Source organism: Eucyclogobius newberryi, unplaced genomic scaffold (genome assembly GCF_026437365.1).
Source record: "Eucyclogobius newberryi isolate DKJ021-1_F unplaced genomic scaffold, fEucNew1.0.hap1 SCAF_12, whole genome shotgun sequence".
In the NCBI taxonomy this organism is placed as follows: Eukaryota; Metazoa; Chordata; class Actinopteri; order Gobiiformes; family Gobiidae; genus Eucyclogobius; species Eucyclogobius newberryi.
In genome coordinates, this window is record NW_027315746.1 from 5,667,800 (window position 1) to 5,686,670 (window position 18,871).

Sequence of the window (18,871 nt, forward strand, 5' to 3'; positions counted from 1 at the left end):
ACTCAGATTTGTGAGGTCATAGGTTGAGATCTGGAGGTTTGTTGTGCTGTTTTTAAATCCATAAATCATCATCAGACTCATTTCTACCTCAAATCACGTTCATCACAACTTGCTCACGTTAGCATGTCAGGGCACGCTAGCTTTTGTTTATTTCCTCATGATATTTTAACAATAACAATAGCAATAACTTACCTGGTTACACATAACATGTGTCCTTTAATGCTTTCCCTGAAATGTGTTTTTATTGATCAAAAACCCTTGAAAACCAAACATACGTTCTTACTGTGAGGAGGGTCTGGAGGAGTCACTTGCTCGTATCCATGGCGATAATAAGTTAAACGCTATATCGTGGAACATTCCAGGTAAAGCAATCCACAGACCCTCTAGAAAGGTTACACGGCACCTTTACCTGCTAAAAAGGACCTCGACCAACCAAAGACCTGGGGATATAAACTTAAGAATATCATGTATGTATTTATTTTTTATGGATTATTAGCACCCATAATCCCTCTCTGTCCATGTAAACGCGGGTTATCGGAGCTTCATTGCCTCCAAACCGAACAGAAACGGCCGTGCGTTCAGGTAAAAGCATTTACCGTTGCTCGGTAGCTCCGCGACCGGCCGGTGTCTTTGGTTAGTATTAACAAACATGTTTACAACTCGGCTGGATAACGCACTAAACCAAACATTTCTCTCGCTCCTGGACAGAGAATACAAAGTCCATTGTTCCTTTGTATCTGGACCTTATTTGTTTCCCCGTGAACCGCGAGTGACACGGGCTCTGTAAGCGGGAACACATGTGCTCGCATGTTGTGCTAACACGCTAACACGCCCTCGGCTAAGTGCTAACAGGCTAAGCGCGGCTTTTGCTCAAACAATAAACAGGCTGAAGATGAAGCCGCTGTTGTTTTGGGGAAAAGAAATGTTACAAATTAGTCATTGCTCTTTCGGAGGTGGCAGTGGCTCAGTGAAGGTTTTATTTAATCGTGGATCGAACCAGCGCAAACCCGTCGTACGCGTGAGAGTCGTGACAGTGTCGTCCTGCTAAGATTTTAAAGTGAAGGCAATGTCATTTATTTGGCTACTAGTTTCAGATTTGAAAGTAACTTGGCCAAATAACCTGTTTTTGGTGCTAAAATTTCTGTTCATATAAGTATTATTTTATTTAGGTTTTATTTTACAAGTTATTTTAAAAGTTTTTTTTGCAAGAGTTTTTTTACAAGTTTTTTTTACAAGTTATTTTACAAGAGTTTTTTTTACAAGAAGTTTTTTTTACAAGAGGTTTTTTCGCGACCCCGAAAAGGGAACAAGCGGTAGAAAATGGATGGATGGAGAGTTTTTTTTTTTCAAGTTTTTTTTTTTACTTGAGTTTTTTACAAGTTTTTTTATAAGAGTTTTTTACAAGAGTTTTTTTTTTACAATTTTATTTTTTACAATAGTTTTTTTTACAATATTTTGTAAAATCATTTTTTTAATAAGTTATGTGTTTTTTTTTTAGATAATCATTCTTTCCTAATCTGTTTCTGTGCCTAAACTGTGTTGTAACACTGGAATTTCCCCATTGTGGGACAAATAAAACTTATCTTATTTTAAAACGTTTGGGCAACACAGTGACGGGTCCTGGGTTCTGGAGTTTGCATGTTCTCCCCGTGTCTGCGTGGGTTTCAGATGACATTACGATATCGGGGCGACCGCTTGACCCTCTGCTCCACCGTTGTCATGTGAACTCACTGATGAGGCTTCCCAGCAGCAGTGGAAGGTTTAGCGTCTCCTCCGGGATTTAGATTCATCGCCGCGTGAATCTCTTCAAACTCTTTTGGGTTTCAAGGCGTGGTCCTCTGTTCGCCCAACGCATCCAGAACACCCACTCCCCCGATACTTTACAAGGACCCGAGTCTGGTCGTCGAGGTCAGGTCATCGAGCCTTGAGTTTCTATGCGTCCGTCCATCGTTCAAGAACATCCTTTGTCTCTCACCTCGTGCTAATCCACCACCTGTCAATCACACCTGTCTGAACTCGCTGCGATGAAAACCATGACCGGTCAGAGAGATATCATGCTGGACTTTGCAGGTGAACCTCTCAGCAGAACTTTCCCAGATAAATAACGGAATAAAGATCAAGCGACGTCATTGTCCCTGTGGGGAAATGTGTCTTCTGCATCTTTTTCATGACCTTTTTCACATTTTAAATCAAGACGGCGGTCAGGAGTAGCTCGCCGAAGCGTTATTAGCCTGTTGAGCATGTTTTAGGCGGAGGAGATGGAAGGCCGGTGGTTCTGCTGCTGCGGTGAAGGTCATTCTAACCCTCCCGCCCGACCAAGGGCAGCGCCCGCCGCCCGCCGATCCGCGCAGGTTCGCCTTAAACGAAGAGCATGGGAATCAAACCGGCAAATACAACAAATAAAACGTTGAAAATTTGCATCGAATAAAAGCTTGGCATCGCGCTCGGCCGAAGACGGACAATGAGTCATATTGTCGTGTCCTATTTTGTTCAAACAATGTCGGATGAATCTGAGCATTCGGAGGCTTAAGGCGAGGGGGGATTGCGAGAGCGAACCAGAACCAGTTGTGTTTGGACAGAAACGGATTCAATGAAAAATGAAGTGGCAGAAAATCCCCAACGAGAGATGTGTTTCCAATCGACGCAGCGCTGCCGTCCGGAGGGAGTGGAGAGGTAACCGAGGCCGCGGCAATACACCCGAGTTTAGTTCCTTCTGTCCAAACGTGTCCTAAATCAACATGTTGTACCGCGACTTTGCATATCATCGTGTTTCATTTTGATGGGTTCAAGCTGCAGGTGGACTCTGTTCTTGTTCAATCTATTCATTCATTCATTATTGACTTGGGGGTCTGGACGTGGACTCCCGGGGGCCCTCGGTGCTTCTCCTCGGTAACACGGATTTAGCTCGGGTTGAGATGCACTTTCAGCGTGTAATTTTACAGGAACAATCGGGAACATGTTCTTCTCCATGTGTGACCACAGCTTTTTTTTTAAGCGCGACCGGAAACCCGGATCCAATAAACGGCACGAATCCGCGCTGTAATCGGTAATTTGGTGTAATGACTTGACTCTAAACTCAAAGCAGAGGACGCGGGACTGAGGGAAATGAGACTTGGCCCAACCTCTGAGTCAGTCTGATGTCTATTTTGCTGCACAAACCTCTTTGTGTTTAAGCTATCTTTGTGCACGTTGATAGTTCATTATTATACGAGGCCTTAAATGTAGGTAAAATCACATTAAAGCTGTTTTGATCAGGCTAAAAGCAGTTATTACATGCTATATGCTAATGCAGATGCTAATTATCATGAAACTGATTTTCCTACTACACTACGTTTTGGCACTACTTTTCTAAGCAACATTTTTCAATCTTATTACGCTCGGATGATCTTTAAAATATGACTGAATACAAATTAAAACTGTCAATTCAAGTTTAATCAAATGAAGTCATCGTTCTTTAACCGTATTTACTGGTTTCGATGCTTTCAGAACGTTTACTTCACACTAAATATGAGAATTATTGCTTTCCGTTTATGATTTTCATGCCTCTTTTTGTCACATAATGATTGATCGAAATGAATACACAAATGAACAAAGTGTAGTTAGATTTAGCACAAAGATATGATGTTGGTTAGCTGGTTTAAACACTAATACGTGAAGGGGAACTGACTTTAAAAACACAGAGGAGCACTCCTGGCTAACGTCAAGAGGTGGCAACAACAAAAAACAAGCTTATATTGGCAACGTGACCCTTTCTTCTGTTCCGCTGATGTTCACGATGTTGTTGAATGAATGTGTTTGCGTTTGTGCCGTCTGCGCAGTTGCCGTCGGCGATGGAGTCCGACCTGCCGGGCGACGGTTTGTCCCGACAGCACCTGAACGTCTCGCAGTCGGACCACAGCCCGCCTCTGCTGGACCACTTCACAGGTGACACGCAAATGTAAAACTAGCCAAAGAGATAAGATGGAGGAAGTGGAGACATTTGCAGTGCTAATGCAAGTGCTTTCGCTAGCTAGCTTCTTGTAAAAGCAGCTATTTGTGATCAAATCATTACGACAATCATTACAGTTTTTGCCACTTTAACACTAATGTCTAGATTTTGGCATAAATTGAACCTTGTATCCAGTTTCGAGCCTTAACTCTGTCATAGGGACGTCAAGATGATTAGGTTAATCGATAATCGTGATTAGTTTAGTCACAATATAGCCGTAAAAACACAAAGATAATAATCGTAACAGTTTGAGAAGGAAAATTAAGTATTTTTAGTTCAATGTATAGAAAAAATAGACCCAAATGCAACAGAGACACACAGGAGTCACATTTTCTAGTCTTTTGTGGTGAAAACAGTGCCTGAACCAGGTTTAGATCCAAAGACTTCATTGTCCGAGTCTGAAACTATTTATCAGATGTTAAAAGGTGAATTATTGTTTGCTACATAAAGGATTTGTGTCATATATTATACATATTTGCGGCATAAACCTCTTCCTATGAGTGATCTGTTCTTTTCCTCTGTATCTTCCTGCGTTGCATCAATGAAATTTCCCCATGTGGGACAATAAAGGAATATCTTATCTTATCTCATTCTCAGACATCAGAGACCGTGTGATGGTCCTGTAGGTCTCTAACTCTCACACACAGATTAGATTTTTCAAACATTCTAAACTATTTTGCCACTGAAGTAATAGTTTTGCAAAGCGTGCTATAGTTTTGCCAGATTTATGAAACATTTGAGAAAATGTGCCAAAGCGATTGAAAAAAAAGAAAAAACAGTCTCAAGACATTTCAGAAGGAGAACATAAAGACATCTGTGGTGAAAACAACCTCTGAACCAGTTTTTGGTCCAAAAACTCCATTGTCCAAATCTGAAACAGTATCAGTTCTGTTTATATTTTGCCACTGAAGTGAATAGTTATGCAAAGTGTGCCAGATTTATGAAAAGTTGCAGAAAATGTGCCAAAAAACTGTAATTCACCTTATTCCGCCTGCTCACTTTTACTTCTGACCGCTTCTTAGTAAGAGTTTTGCTGCTAAATGTTTATATAAAAGGTGAATTGTGTAAAATGTTCCAAGTCAGAGGGACTTGAACGAAGAAAACGTAATAAATAACAACTTTTTACATTTAAAATTGGCCGTTATCAGTTGTTACAAGCTGTTTTAAACCAATAGTGATGCTCATAATGAACCAAATGTAAAATAAAGATCTACATATATTATTTTTTAACATGGAAAATGCATAATATGTCTTCTTTAAAGGAACACTATGTAACTTTTATGGTGGAGAACAATCTATACCTCTGCATTTGAGTATTTGTAAAGGTATTTTTCAGCAATAAAAACACATGTAATTGAATAAATGCAAGATGGATGTGTTAAAGGTGGAATATTCCGTACAAAGAAACGACATATAAAGTAAGTAACAGGTGAAATGTGACACAGTGCACCTTTAACACAGATTCAAACTATTTGCGTCCTCATCTCCGCTCCAAAAGTCCATCAAATTTGGTTTATTTCGTCCTTTGCTTTGGCAGTTTTCCTCGCGTCGTTCACGTTTCCCTTTTACGTCTCGTCATTCCCTGTCAACGGTTGAACGAGGACCAGAAGGTTGTCGTCTCGTCCGACTGGAGAAGGCCTTACGTTGGCAGCAGACAGAGTTTTACTGTCCAGGAGAATTACTGCCGACAACGCTGTGATTTACCCACAATGCTTTGAGGCGTGCGGTGCGTTCAGGGGAATAAGTCTGTGTATCGAGTTTCAGGATAAAGGTATAAAAATGACCAAATACTGAGTTAAAGTGTGTGATTTACAGACCATGAGTTTAACGTTGCTGTAGAAAATGGTTAAACTGTTATTGTAAATGTATAATTACTGTTTATTTAATTGCTTTGGCACATTTTTTTAAACTTTTCATTAATAAATCAATTTTTGATGTGCCTCTGACAGGTTGGACGACCCATTGAACTAAAATGCAGTTAAGATAAATATATTTAGAATTTAACTAAAAAAATTATACACATTTTATATTTGAATTGTAAATTTTTTTAGGTTTATAATTTTACTTCCTGTTTATTATTGATGACATCACACTAGGAAATTCCCCAGAAAGCACAGGGCCAAAACTCATCTAATGTAACTTATTTTTATTTATTTTTATGAGAACACTTTTATTTTGTTGAATAAATGATTTGAGGGTAAAAAAAGTAGCTTCTTATTTCCGATGATTTTTCAACTTTTTTCTCCACAAACAGCGAATTTATTGGTGTAAAACTAGCATTTATATTTACAACTGGCACAAATACATCTAATAAAATCAAAATACGTCACAAAACAGTCCAAAATACAAACTCTTCGCTGTCAGATAGTCACGGAAATCAAATCATTGTGTCGAAAACGGTGTAAATAATTAAGTCTATTCCTTCGTATCGAGTTTTAAATTCAAGCGTCGTTATTTGAAAATGCAGTTTGATCGTTGCGTTTTAGGTTCTGCAAAAAGTCGTTTTTATACAAGAAAGGTTGAGCCAAAGTGCGCCAAAGAGTGCCAATATTTAGACACTGATATTTAATTTCATTTGTTTTAGTCATCCATGCAAAGATAAATAGAAGAAGCACAAAGAAGACAGTGTCCTATAGCTACATGGCTCTTTAAACAAAACAAAAGCAGCCAATCACACACAAGGTCAGCCTCTGCAACAACACCATGCAATTCAATAATCATAAGTCATTGTTATTATCCCTCAATATTTCTATAGTAACTGACAAATGAAGCCTGCGTAAATTCAGCCTGGAAGACCTAACTCCACCCATCTACGTCAAGGCCACCATGGATGGACCCCTCTCCCCAGCGCCATCATCGCACTCAAGCGGGCGTGGCCTGTACGTCTGTGAGAGTCAGATCCCTCACTTCACCATGGACTCTCCCAGGTTTCTGCGCTTATCCCAAAGAGGTTATGCAGTTTTTCCCGGCCAAGATGGAGGGTGAAAGGTCAGGGGGCGTCTGTACCATGGCCCCCGCACCTGCTCCTCATCCCCAATCAACGCTCTCAAGTGACTCCTCCCCGCTCCCAATCAGCACCAGGCGGTCACATTAAAGCCCTCAGGCAGATGGCTCGGCCGCTCAAACCGTACTGCGACCCACCACCTCCCCAGCTCCTCCTCTGCATTCCCCTCATCCTCTACCTTCTCTTCACATCTACCACCACCAGTCTCCAGGCTCCGAGGGTAGACATCTAAAACAAATAGATCATGGAGTGCCCATGATTGCATCGTCTTCCGCCGGGGTCTGAGCGCCAAATAACTCACGAATAAAGCTTGCTAAACAGTCCATTCTCGTGGTCTCTTTGTCTCTCCAGGGTGAAATGCTCTTTTCTGCAACGTCTTTTCCAACAGAACAATATCGTGTGTTTATGTCCTCGTAAACCATGTTCCTTTATCCATTTTAAATGAGTAAGATCTTGATGCTTTTTAACGTACGGCCTCTTATTTCGACGTCAATCCCGTGTTTCTCAGGCGTCTACAGCGGCGTTCAGACGGCGTCGACGTTCGCGGCCCCGACGGCAAACGGCGTCCCCGGCTTCGAAGGACTGGAGGACGAGTACGAGCGGCGGGCGTCGGTCACCGGCCCGGACGACGGTGTGGACGGGTGAGTCGTGCAGAACGTTTGGTCTTTAACACCGCGCTTAGTGCAGAGTCTCAGTCGTTTTCCAGGTTTGTTTCGACAGGCGCGGGACTATGAACTTGGAATAAATGCATTTTTTTAGTCGAAAATCGCACGCGAATTGATTGAACAATGATCAAATTCACATAAACATGATGAGATTTGATCCTTCACTGAACAGTTTTAGAACGATCGTGAGCTTTGTGAGAACTAAAGACCTCGTAACATAAAGAACATATTATTTAGTGCTGAAAATAACGTTCTATTGTGTAAAAAGAGTCCAAAAAGAGCGTTTTCCTTGGTAACAATGTCGAGTTTGAAATGTTAGCATCGTGACAACACCAGGAAAGAACATTTCACATTTTCCTGAATTTTGTTATTCGTTAAGTATTTTTTATACACGCTGTTTATTTGTGGGTGCTTCAGCTTCCTGTTTTAGGACTTAAAAGATTTATATTGGCACTTTCCATCTGCCCTTAGATTGCCAACGTTTTAGACATTTAGACAACGAGGCCTTAAAGCAGGGGTATGCAAACCTTTTTCACCAAGGGCCGAATTTTGAAACTTATTTGGAGCAGAGGGCCACAAACAACCCGATAATGTTGAATTTGTTGAATGACAAAGTTAATCATTCAAAATGTTGCATTCCACACCTTTAATAAGACTTGGAAAATTAATATTAGGTGGTATAACATCAAAACGCTTACATTTTACAGTAAAAAGTACTGGACCAACTTAGCAGGAAGGTCTGAGGGCCATATTTGGCCCCTGGGCCGTAGTTTGGACATGCCTGCCTTAAAGAGTGAAGTTAGCCATCACAGTTTACGTTTCTTTTACATAGATACATATGGGATCATGCCAAACAAACGTCACACGTCAGTAATAGAGTTAAATTGCGGCTGGTTGGAGACATATTGTTTCACAAATGTCACATTATTCCTGCCCGGTGACGTCTGACGGGGCAGTCGGGGCTTTCGAGTGCCTTTAATGACTTTACGCGGACGTTTAACTGACAAAACCGTTGATCAAAGCGAGCACTAGAAGCTCAGAATCGCACAGAAACGTCATGAATACTTAGCGCGGCTTTAAAACCACAGACGGAGAAAGTCTGATGTTGTTGTGTAAATGTCAGGAAAAGGACTGGACGACAAACCATGACAACATTAAATCTTCCCTCTGAAACATTTCACAGTTGTCATTTCTTCCAGCTGCCGAACACATGGCGCTTGTGTGTTTAAGCGGTTGCAGACTCGAATCGACCGTCTCCATCGCGATCGCCGCACATTTGGGGTTTGGTCGTGCGGTTTATCGGATTTCGAGAAGAAACGGCCTCAAATCTCCGATGGGCTGTGAAATCACGTCGGTTGAAAAATACGCGTCCGGGTGAAAACGATACCGAGGCAAAAGCTCCGGGGGAAATGGTTTTGGATCCGAGGCTGAGGTCTGCGGATCCGTGTGTGAAGTTTTATGGACAAAACCAAGACGAGCTCAAGCAGAACCGACGATAAACGTGAAAAGATGAGCAGCTGAAAAGAGAGTTTGGAGTTAAATGTGTAAGAAAACATACCTGGCGTCGTGTTTAGCTTCTTTCACGCTTGTTTCGTACCTGCCTCTTAAAGGTAGAGATCTGGAGGTTTCAGGTGCTGTTTTTGAGTCCCTGAATCGTCTCCAAACTCGTCCTGAGCATTAGCATGTCGGGGTAAGCTAGCTAATGTGTGGTTTTCAATAGGATGCATACATTATTTTAAGTTCTAAAATCTGGAGATGGCAAAGCAGAGGTAGAAGATCATGTTTAAAGCCAATAAGAATACAATCAACACATCATATTTGTCCTTTAATATAAAAATGTAATCACAAATATTATACATTAGTTTGTATTTGGCCTTTAAAAAATACAAAGAATGCATAATATTTGTCCTGTAATACTGAAATTATTTGATATGAAATTGTATACGTACATACTGTTATTATCTTCTTCTTTTTGTGCTTCTTCAGATGAAATTGAAGTACCGTAATATCATTTTGAAACCTCTTCTGCTATTTACTTAAGATTTAAACTTACACACTTGCTTTGCTTTACAGAGTTGAATTTGGATATCTTATTAGACTAAACAGTGAAACTAAATTTTACTGAAAATGTCTGTAAAAAGTCAAATTTCACCTCATTTTTTGGAGTTAAAACTAAATAAAACAGAATATTGCGTGTGTTTTGCCTGTAGTGTCTGGCCTTAAGCTAATGCAGCACTAAAGCGTTCAAACGGAGCTCTACGCATTAATATAATTGAACAGAATAATCTTTAACTAATGCTAATGGCTCCTCAGTTTGTTTGACTTGCACATGTGTCGTTTCTGACCACTTGCAGTTTGGAAATGACTTCTAAATGTTTTTTTAGCTCGCGGCTGCAGTTTGCCAGTGTAAATGTGCCGTGTCGGACCCTTGTGCCAGAGCGTGTGTGTCTCTGGAAGAATCCTCACTTTACTCACGACGTGCCGGGGCCCGGACCCCGGAGCCAGAGTCAACACGCCCTCACGTGTCGGGGTCCGTGCTCTCCGGGGACTCCGCCCGATGCTCACCTCAGACATAATTACACTCGTTAAACGTCACCGATTTCAACCCGAATGCGACAGGCAAAACTGTATTTTTATTGTTTTTTTGTGGGTTTTTTGGCCAATTTACACTCGCAACATTTTAGTTTTCATGTGGAATCACCTGAAGATGTTTTATTATTTTATTTAATCCACGTCATCCATTGATTTATAAGAGACTTGTAACTTTAAAGGCTGTTTTCACACCAAACTTCACAATATTGTCCTGAACAAGAACGTGACAGAAGGATTTGTCGATATCTAATTCTAAACCTGATTTGTTCAAGTTTAACGCAAAATTTTAGAAACATTTTCAACACCAATTTCAGTCGTATTAAGTTAACTCAAAAACTCTTTAAGATATTAAAAATCCCCTTTGTAAATGTGTTTTTCTCTAAAATTCAACAATAAATGTCCAAAAATATGTGAAATTCGGGCCATTTTTACACACAAAAAGCCTTATTTATGTTAAAAAATTTAACATTTAACGTGATGAAAAAACCTGTTGTACATTTTTCTTACATTTACATAAGTTTAAAACTACAAGAGAAGTTTCATTTTAATATCTAATTAACAGATAGAATCGTGGTCTTAAAGTGAGTAATTAACAGATAGAAACGTCCTCTTAAAGTGAGTAATTAACAGATAGAAACGTCCTCTTAAAGTGAGTAATTAACAGATAGAAACGTCCTCTTAAAGTGAGTAAGTAACAGATAGAAACGTCCTCTTAAAGTGAGTAATTAACAGATAGAAACGTCCTCTTAAAGTGACTAATTAACAGATAGAAACGTCCTCTTAAAGTGACTAATTAACAGATAGAAACGTCCTCTTAAAGTGAGTAATTAACAGATAGAAACGTCCTCTTAAAGTGACTAATTGCTTTTCTCTCCAGATAAAAGGTTTGAATCTAAACTCTTCTCTGACCTCATCCTCAGTGTTTACTTTGGACGAGACGTTTCCACTTCTTTAATCGTTTGAGTCCTCGTGGATTCCGTCATCGTCTCGAGTCGAGCGTGAAACCGTTTAAACACTCCAGACGACATGTTTGTAAATCCAGGTTTTGTTTTTCTGGTTTGAGAGTTTGGAGACAAAAAGTGAAGTGGAACTTAATGTGATTTCGATGTTTGCCTGAAAAACATCACAAAATATGACAAGAATCAAGTTAAAAGTCTTGGCTAAGAGTGGATTAAACACATTTACTGTTGTATTTTACGTTATTTGTTTATTTAAAAGATCGTTACGACAGATTATTTGCATTTTTGATTAAAGTTCTAGGTTTTTACCCACAAATAATGACAGAAATACACTCGTTTGTCACTTCATTTACAGATATTTAACAAACTTTACCATGATTTTTGCCGTTTGTGAAGCTTAATTCAAATAAACGTTACGACTTTGTGAACGGAAAAGCCTGATTTTTGCTATAAACACTTGAAAAATTATTAACATTTAGATTCAATGAGTTAATGATTGAAAATGTGTTTGTTTGTGTGGAATTCTTGAGTTATTTTGTTGGTGTGGAAGCCCCCGAATATACGATAAAAAACCAAATACCGTATTTTCCGGACTATAAAGTGCACTGGATTATAACACGCTCTGAATGGTTTAGACTCCTTAAGCGAAACAAAACGTGTACCACACAAAATCGCTTCCAGGTCAATGAGCACAACCAGAATTAATACATTTACCGTTTTTTCCGGACTATAAGTCGCACCTTTTTTCACAGTTTTGGCCGGGGTGCAACTTATACTTGTATTTATACGTATACTCCGGCGCGACTTATATGTGATATTACTTGCTATTTTCACACTTGCAACCGCATTTCATACTCCAGTGCAACTTATGTGTTTTTTTCTTCTCTATAATGCATTTTCTGGCTGGTGCGACTTATACTCCGGTGAGACTTATACTCCGGAGCGACTTATACTCCGGTGCGACTTATACTCCGGAGCGACTTATACTCCGGTGCGACTTATACTCCGGAGCGACTTATACTCCGGAGCGACTTATACTCCAGAGCGACTTATACTCCGGTGAGACTTATACTCCGGTGAGACTTATACTCCGGTGCGACTTATACTCCGGTGCGACTTATACTCCGGAGCGACTTATACTCCGGTGAGACTTATACTCCGGTGAGACTTATACTCCGGTGCGACTTATACTCCGGTGAGACTTATACTCCGGTGAGACTTATACTCCGGTGCGACTTATACTCCGGTGAGACTTATACTCCGGTGAGACTTATACTCCGGTGCAACTTATACTCCGGTGAGACTTATACTCCGGTGCAACTTATACTCCGGAGCGACTTATACTCCGGTGAGACTTATACTCCGGTGAGACTTATACTCCGGTGAGACTTATACTCCGGTGAGACTTATTCTCCGGTGCGACTTATACTCCGGATAATACGGTATAAATCGCACTGGATTATAAGGCGCAGTGTGGTTTTTTGGAGAAAATGAAAGGCTTTTAAGTGCACCTTATAGTGAGGAGAATACGGTACATTTCTTTTCATTGCGTCATCGATTCGAAGGTCGACGTCGGAAGGAATTTCCGGCGACCGCAAACTTAATCTCTCCTGGTGAATAACGTCGGTCGTGTTCGGCGCTTACGCAACAGAGTTATTCTTAGACCGTTTCGCAACCGTCCAAGCGCATTTGGATTCCCGACATTCCTCAAAAAAAGAAACGCAACACGATCGTAAAGTTGTCCCACTCGCTCTCCAAACGCCGCTCACGCATCATATTTTCCCCTCGACGCTTTGACAGCTTTGTTTTCTCAGAGCTGCGAAAACACAAGCCTCGAACCGGACGAGTCGACGGGATTTATCTGATGAGGAAAATGAGGAAAAAACGGGGGTTGAATTTTTGTGGTTTGGAGTCATCGAAGCACAAAACGCTCACATTTTACGACGATTTATCAGCGCGGAGGTGAGGGGCGGAGCCAAGTCAGAGTAACTGTAGAATAACATTACTCTGCTGTAAGTTAATGGGATTGGACGGAGAAAACGTTTAATAAAGTATAAAATGTGGTGCGTTTAAAGGCTCCGCTGCCTGGTGACGACTTAAAGGACAAACATTGAGCATTATTTGTGTCGTTATGGGCCTTTAAACGTGCCCTCGAGAACCTTTAGTTCGGCATCTCGTGTTTTAAAGTAAAAGTATGTGTAGTATATGAAAGTATATGTAGTATATAAAAGTATATGTAGTATATAAAAGTATATGTAGTATATAAAAGTATATGTAGTATACAAAAGTATATGCAGTATATAAAAGTATATGTAGTATATAAAAGTATATGCAGCATATAAAAGTATATGTAGTATATAAAAGTATATGCAGTATATAAAAGTATATGTAGTTTTTCACAGACAAAATCACATTTGGATCTCTGCCGTTTCCCCCTGGACTAACCGGCCATCTGCTGGCTGCAGAGGGAACTACACACAGTTTAAGGCTCTCTCGCTCTCTCTCTCTATATATATATATATATATATATATATATATATATATATATATATATCTCTCTCTCTCTTTCTCTTACTCTCTCTCTCTCTCTCTCTCTCTCACACTGGTCTCTCACTTCCTGGTTTCTCACTTCCTGGTCTCAGCACGCGGTCGTACTGATCGTGATTAGACGGGAGGAATTTACATAACGAGTCTGGAGATGATTTATGGACTTTAAAACAGTAACAAAATGTCCACACTTCGTTTCAGGTCTTAAATTAAAACATGTGCAGCTCATAAAACTAAACCGAGTTCACACACAAGACTATTTATTGCCTATTTGTACGTAAAACGACAGACAAAACCCACTATTGGCGCACAAATCTTCAACAAACTCACTCTGTCTTCTTCTTTCTGCCGTCGTCCAGATAAATGTTTATATTCCCACCAAAATAAATAGTCAAATCATAAAAATCCTGGTCGATAAAGACACTACTCTGTCCTCTCTCTTTTTAGCTTTTCCCTCTTGAACATTCAATGAAATATGGTTGAATTTAAGTGTTTAAAGTGGAAATTCAAAGGTAAAACGATATGTCTTCTATGATTTAAGACTTTCTCTCTCATCCTCGTCTTTCTCTCTCACTCCACTCGTTTATCTGATGACATTTGGCGCTCGTTTTCTCCTCCCCGGCGGCGAAAACGCGACCGTCGACTCAGCGCTAACGCGGTTTGACGTGGGAAAGTCGTAACAAAGCCGAGCGTTGCCGATAAACGACGGATTCGCGTGAAGAAATCGCCGAATGTCTCACTTTTTAGAGGCGTTTTGGAGGCGAGTCCCGGAGTCGAGAGAGTTCGGGAGGAACGGGCCAGCTCGGTTACAAGGTTTGGCGGATTGACGAGTCCCGGGAAACGCACGTGTGCAAACCGGACTCACTCCGGTCTCTAGGGGGCAGTAAAGGGCGGTCGATCACAGGAAAGACCCTACAGGGTTGGACTTAACGGTTGCTACAACAGGATAATAATAGTCATGGCTTTTATGGGTTGTTTTAAAGGCATTTACGACTGGGTCAAAGTGGTTTACGCTCGTACTTTCAGTCGTGGAGCTTCGACAGTAAATTTCACCATAATTTTTTCCCTGGACTTTTAGAAAATTGAATACATTAAGAGTAAAGACTGGCAGCTTTGTGTAACTCATGTTTATAACGCGGTTGTTTTCATCGAAAAAAGCACGTTCAACGCTTAAAATGTGGCAAAATGTTCCAACTCTGCCATTTTAAGAGATTTTAAAGGACAAATATGACGTGATTTGCCGTGTTATTATCGTCCTTTAAACCTGCTGTTTCTGCCCTGGCGTCTCATGTGTTAGAATTTAAAATTAATCATGTCTTTGATATGAATTTGTTTGGGCGTTTCCCACGTTAGAGCTCAGTTAGAGCTCCATCTTCTGGCTGCAGAGGGAATTACACGTAAGCAAACCTCACACGTGATCATTTAAGCACCAATGCGATTTGATTTATGGATTTAAAACCAGGAATCTGCCTCTGACGTCACAAATCTGGACAGTTTCGAATGGCGTGATTTCTGAGGCTCGGAGAAGACGATCTCGTAAACGATGAATGACACGAACGTGAATGAACAGTGTTAGAACATGATTAAAAAACGCCTTTAAACAACGTTTTAGCGACATCTTGCGCTCGTTAGTAAACACACAGATGATTAGTTCTGAGCACATTTTCAAACGTTTAATATTGATTTTTTGTGTGTAGAAAGTTAGCTCCATTCCTCACTGAGCTACCACGCAATAATCTCACATTTTTGCGATACATGCGATATATCGATATATTGTACGTGATATTCTGCTTTTTTAATCACAGATACATTTTAACGACAGTGTGTGAGATGTATAAATGATGAAAGAGAAGCAGATCCTCCTCAGAGGAACATCAAACTGTGGATTCATCTGTCCTTTTCACCCTCTTCTATTTCCTGTCCTTCACCAGCTCCTCTCTCTCTCTCTCCTCTTTTTACATGTACAATCTCCCCCTCTTTCGCTCCCGCTCCCCCGTCTTTCTTTCTTTCTTTCTTTCCATTTTCCCTGCCACTTTCCCCTCTCTCTCTCTCCTCTTCTTCCTCTGTTCTCCTCTTTCTTTCTCGATCCCTTACTCACTTCTCTCTCTCTCTCCTCTCCTCTCCTCTCCCCCTCTCTCTCTCCTCTTCTTCCTCTGTTCTCCTCTTTCTCGATCCCTTACTCACTTCTCCCTCCTCTCCTCTTCCCCTTTCTCTCTCTTCTTCTTCCTCTGTTCTCCTCTTTCTCGATCCCTTACTCACTTCTCCCTCCTCTCCTCTTCCCCTCTCTCTCTCTTCTTCTTCCTCTGTTCTCCTCTTTCTCGATCCTTACTCACTTCTCCCTCCTCTCCTCTCCTCTTCCCCTCTCTCTCTCTTCTTCTTCCTCTGTTCTCCTCTTTCTCGATCCTTACTCACTTCTCCCTCCTCTCCTCTCCTCTTCCCCTCTCTCTCTCCTCTTCTTCCTCTGTTCTCCTCTTTCTCGATCCCTTACTCACTTCTCCCTCCTCTCCTCTCCTCTTCCCCTCTCTCTCTCCTCTTCTTCCTCTGTTCTCCTCTTTCTCGATCCCTTACTCACTTCTCCCTCCTCTCCTCTCCTCTTCCCCTCTCTCTCTCCTCTTCTTCCTCTGTTCTCCTCTTTCTCGATCCCTTACTCACTTCTCCCTCCTCTCCTCTCCTCTTCCCCTCTCTCTCTCCTCTTCTTCCTCTGTTCTCCTCTTTCTCGATCCTTACTCACTTCTCCCTCCTCTCCTCTCCTCTTCCCCTCTCTCTCTTCTCTTCTTCCTCTGTTCTCCTCTTTCTTTCTCGATCCTTACTCACTTCTCCCTCTCTCTCGCTCGCTCTCCTCTCTCTCTCGTTCAGTCTGTTTCTGTGCCGAGTCAGAGTTTTAAGGTCAGTCAGCACATTCCTTAGCGGAGGAGATGGAGACCCCCCCTCCCTTGCTCGTCCCCCCCTCCCTCGCTCGTCCCCCCCCGTCCCTCGCTCGTCCCCCCCCCATCCCTCGCTCGTCCCCCCGTCGCTCGCCCCAAAAAAGACACTGCAAAAATAGCACTTTTTAGAAGGTTTGGATTTCTTTTGGGGTTTTTTGGCAACTTTTTCACATTCATAAATCTGTTTATTCAGATTGTGAAGGCAAAGGAGGTGAAGTGTTTGGCCCAAGGACACAAACACAAAGAGCAGGATTCAACCACCAAAAACAAAACAAAAAACGTTATCTTTTGAGCGACTTCTGCTGGAAAGTAGTGAAAACTCATGTTATTCATTCAACTCATGTCATTGTGTATATTTTTATGGGATTTTTTTAAACATGTGCTTGTACTTGAGGGAATTTGTAACATTGCATTAAAATAGCTTAAAACCGTTTATTTAATCACATTTTATATACAAGACCAATCCAAAATGCTACTTAAATTGTGGTAATACTTTAGTTAACTAAAGTGTTGTTTTTAAAGTGTTCTATTCAAGTTGCCTTGGATTTGATTGTTTTTGGGTTCATGTTTAGTTGTAACTTTAGACTTTGTAAAGACATATTTATTCCTTTTACGTCCCAAAACATTCCATTAATTATTCATATTTACATATTTTAAAAGGATCAATTTCCACTTTATGTCATCATACTGTTTGAATAAATAAATATATAAATACTTTTTGCATTTTCAAGTGATCTGTGTCTGTGCAGCGCTTCATTTCTTCATTTAAATTATTTGAGTCAATTGATTGAAAATGCAACATCTTATTGTCGAAAAGTCTCAAATTAAAAGGGAAATTCAGAAGTATTTTTACTGGTCACTTCTCGAAATAGCACTTTTTTTAATGACCCTTTAACGAGAGAAAGGAGCCGCTCGTGGCCGGTGTTTTGCAGTGCTCGTCCCCCGACAGTGCCCCCCGCCGTCCCATTCCAGAAAACAGAGCGCTCCATAAACTCTTCTTGTTTGTCTTTGTCGATAGTGAAAACACAGCTGCTGCACAAAGCCACGTTTAGTGGTTTAATAGTCAATTCACCCTCCAACCCTCGCTCAAGGACAAACAGTGTGCAAACGAGCCTCTTTTTTAGCTTTAAAACGTTATATTTAGCTTTATTCACAGTTTTTTTCTAATTAATCCTGTGTTTACGAGGATGTTTTCTCTGAGCCTCACAACTCAGACCTGTTTGAAGTTTCCCCCCTCGACTGTTGCGTCACACGTTAGAATTCGGACGCTCATCGATCTGTCGGCACGTCGCAGTCACGTTGCCTAAGGGCTACATGCATTACCTCGCGTGTACTTTCCGAATGAACTCTACATTATTTTAAGTTGGAAAATGTGAAATACTTGTTTAAACGTCGATTAAAGCCACGGGAATGCAGAATACGCCCAGTTTAAAAAGAAAATAACTTGCAAGATCAATATTATTTGGAATTTCATCAGCGCCGCAGCAGCAGAACCACCCGCCTCCTCGGTCCATAGCTCCTCCTCCTCCGTTATCCTTATACACAGACTCTTTTAGGTTTGAAATGTAGCTCGAGAACTGAATTTCACGTGCGTTTGTCTCGTTTTGAACAGGAGCGCGTCGATGTTCGTCTCTGAGGGGAATCGAGTCTCGTCTTCGGACGTCGTGGACCCTCGACTTCAGACCTTCTCCAAAACAACGTACAGCCATCACCCGGTGTTCTCGCCGCAGCCGAGTACGTGTCACACTCTTCTCTCTACACAGCAGTTTGTTTGATTACACGGAGGTTTGCGGTTCGATCCCCGCTCCCTCCAGTGCACGGTGACCTTTGACCTTCACTTTATTTCTATTAATGATAAAAAAAAACTGTCACACCGTTGTTGTTATCGTCACACGCTTTAAAATCATTAGAACAACAAATGCCTTATTAGATGTATTAATTACCGTATTTTCCGGACTATAAGTTGCACTGGAATATAAGTCGCACCAGCCAAAAAATGCAGAATAGAGAAGAAAAAAAACATATATAAGTCGCACTGGAGTATGAAAGTGTTGAAAATGACAAATAGCTCTGGAGTATAAGTATAAGTATATAAGTATAAATATAAGTCGCACCCCGGGCAAAACTATGAAAAAAGGTGTGTTTTTCAGGTATTAGCATTAAACTATGACATGCGTACGTCGTTATTTCAC

At 40.9% G+C, this 18,871-nt stretch overlaps 1 protein-coding gene across 1 annotated transcript in view; it reads left to right on the plus strand.

Moving 5' to 3' along the window:
• The window catches only part of glis1a (GLIS family zinc finger 1a), a 33,173-nt gene that overhangs the window by 12,575 nt on the left and 1,727 nt on the right, over positions 1 to 18,871 (plus strand). Inside the window, exons 4-8 of the mRNA XM_072440436.1 lie at positions 3,819 to 3,924; positions 7,501 to 7,633; positions 8,897 to 9,031; positions 13,023 to 13,170; positions 14,503 to 14,568. Of these exons, the coding sequence (XP_072296537.1) occupies positions 3,819 to 3,924; positions 7,501 to 7,633; positions 8,897 to 9,031; positions 13,023 to 13,170; positions 14,503 to 14,568 (588 nt within the window). The remainder of the gene's footprint in view (positions 1 to 3,818; positions 3,925 to 7,500; positions 7,634 to 8,896; positions 9,032 to 13,022; positions 13,171 to 14,502; positions 14,569 to 18,871) is intronic.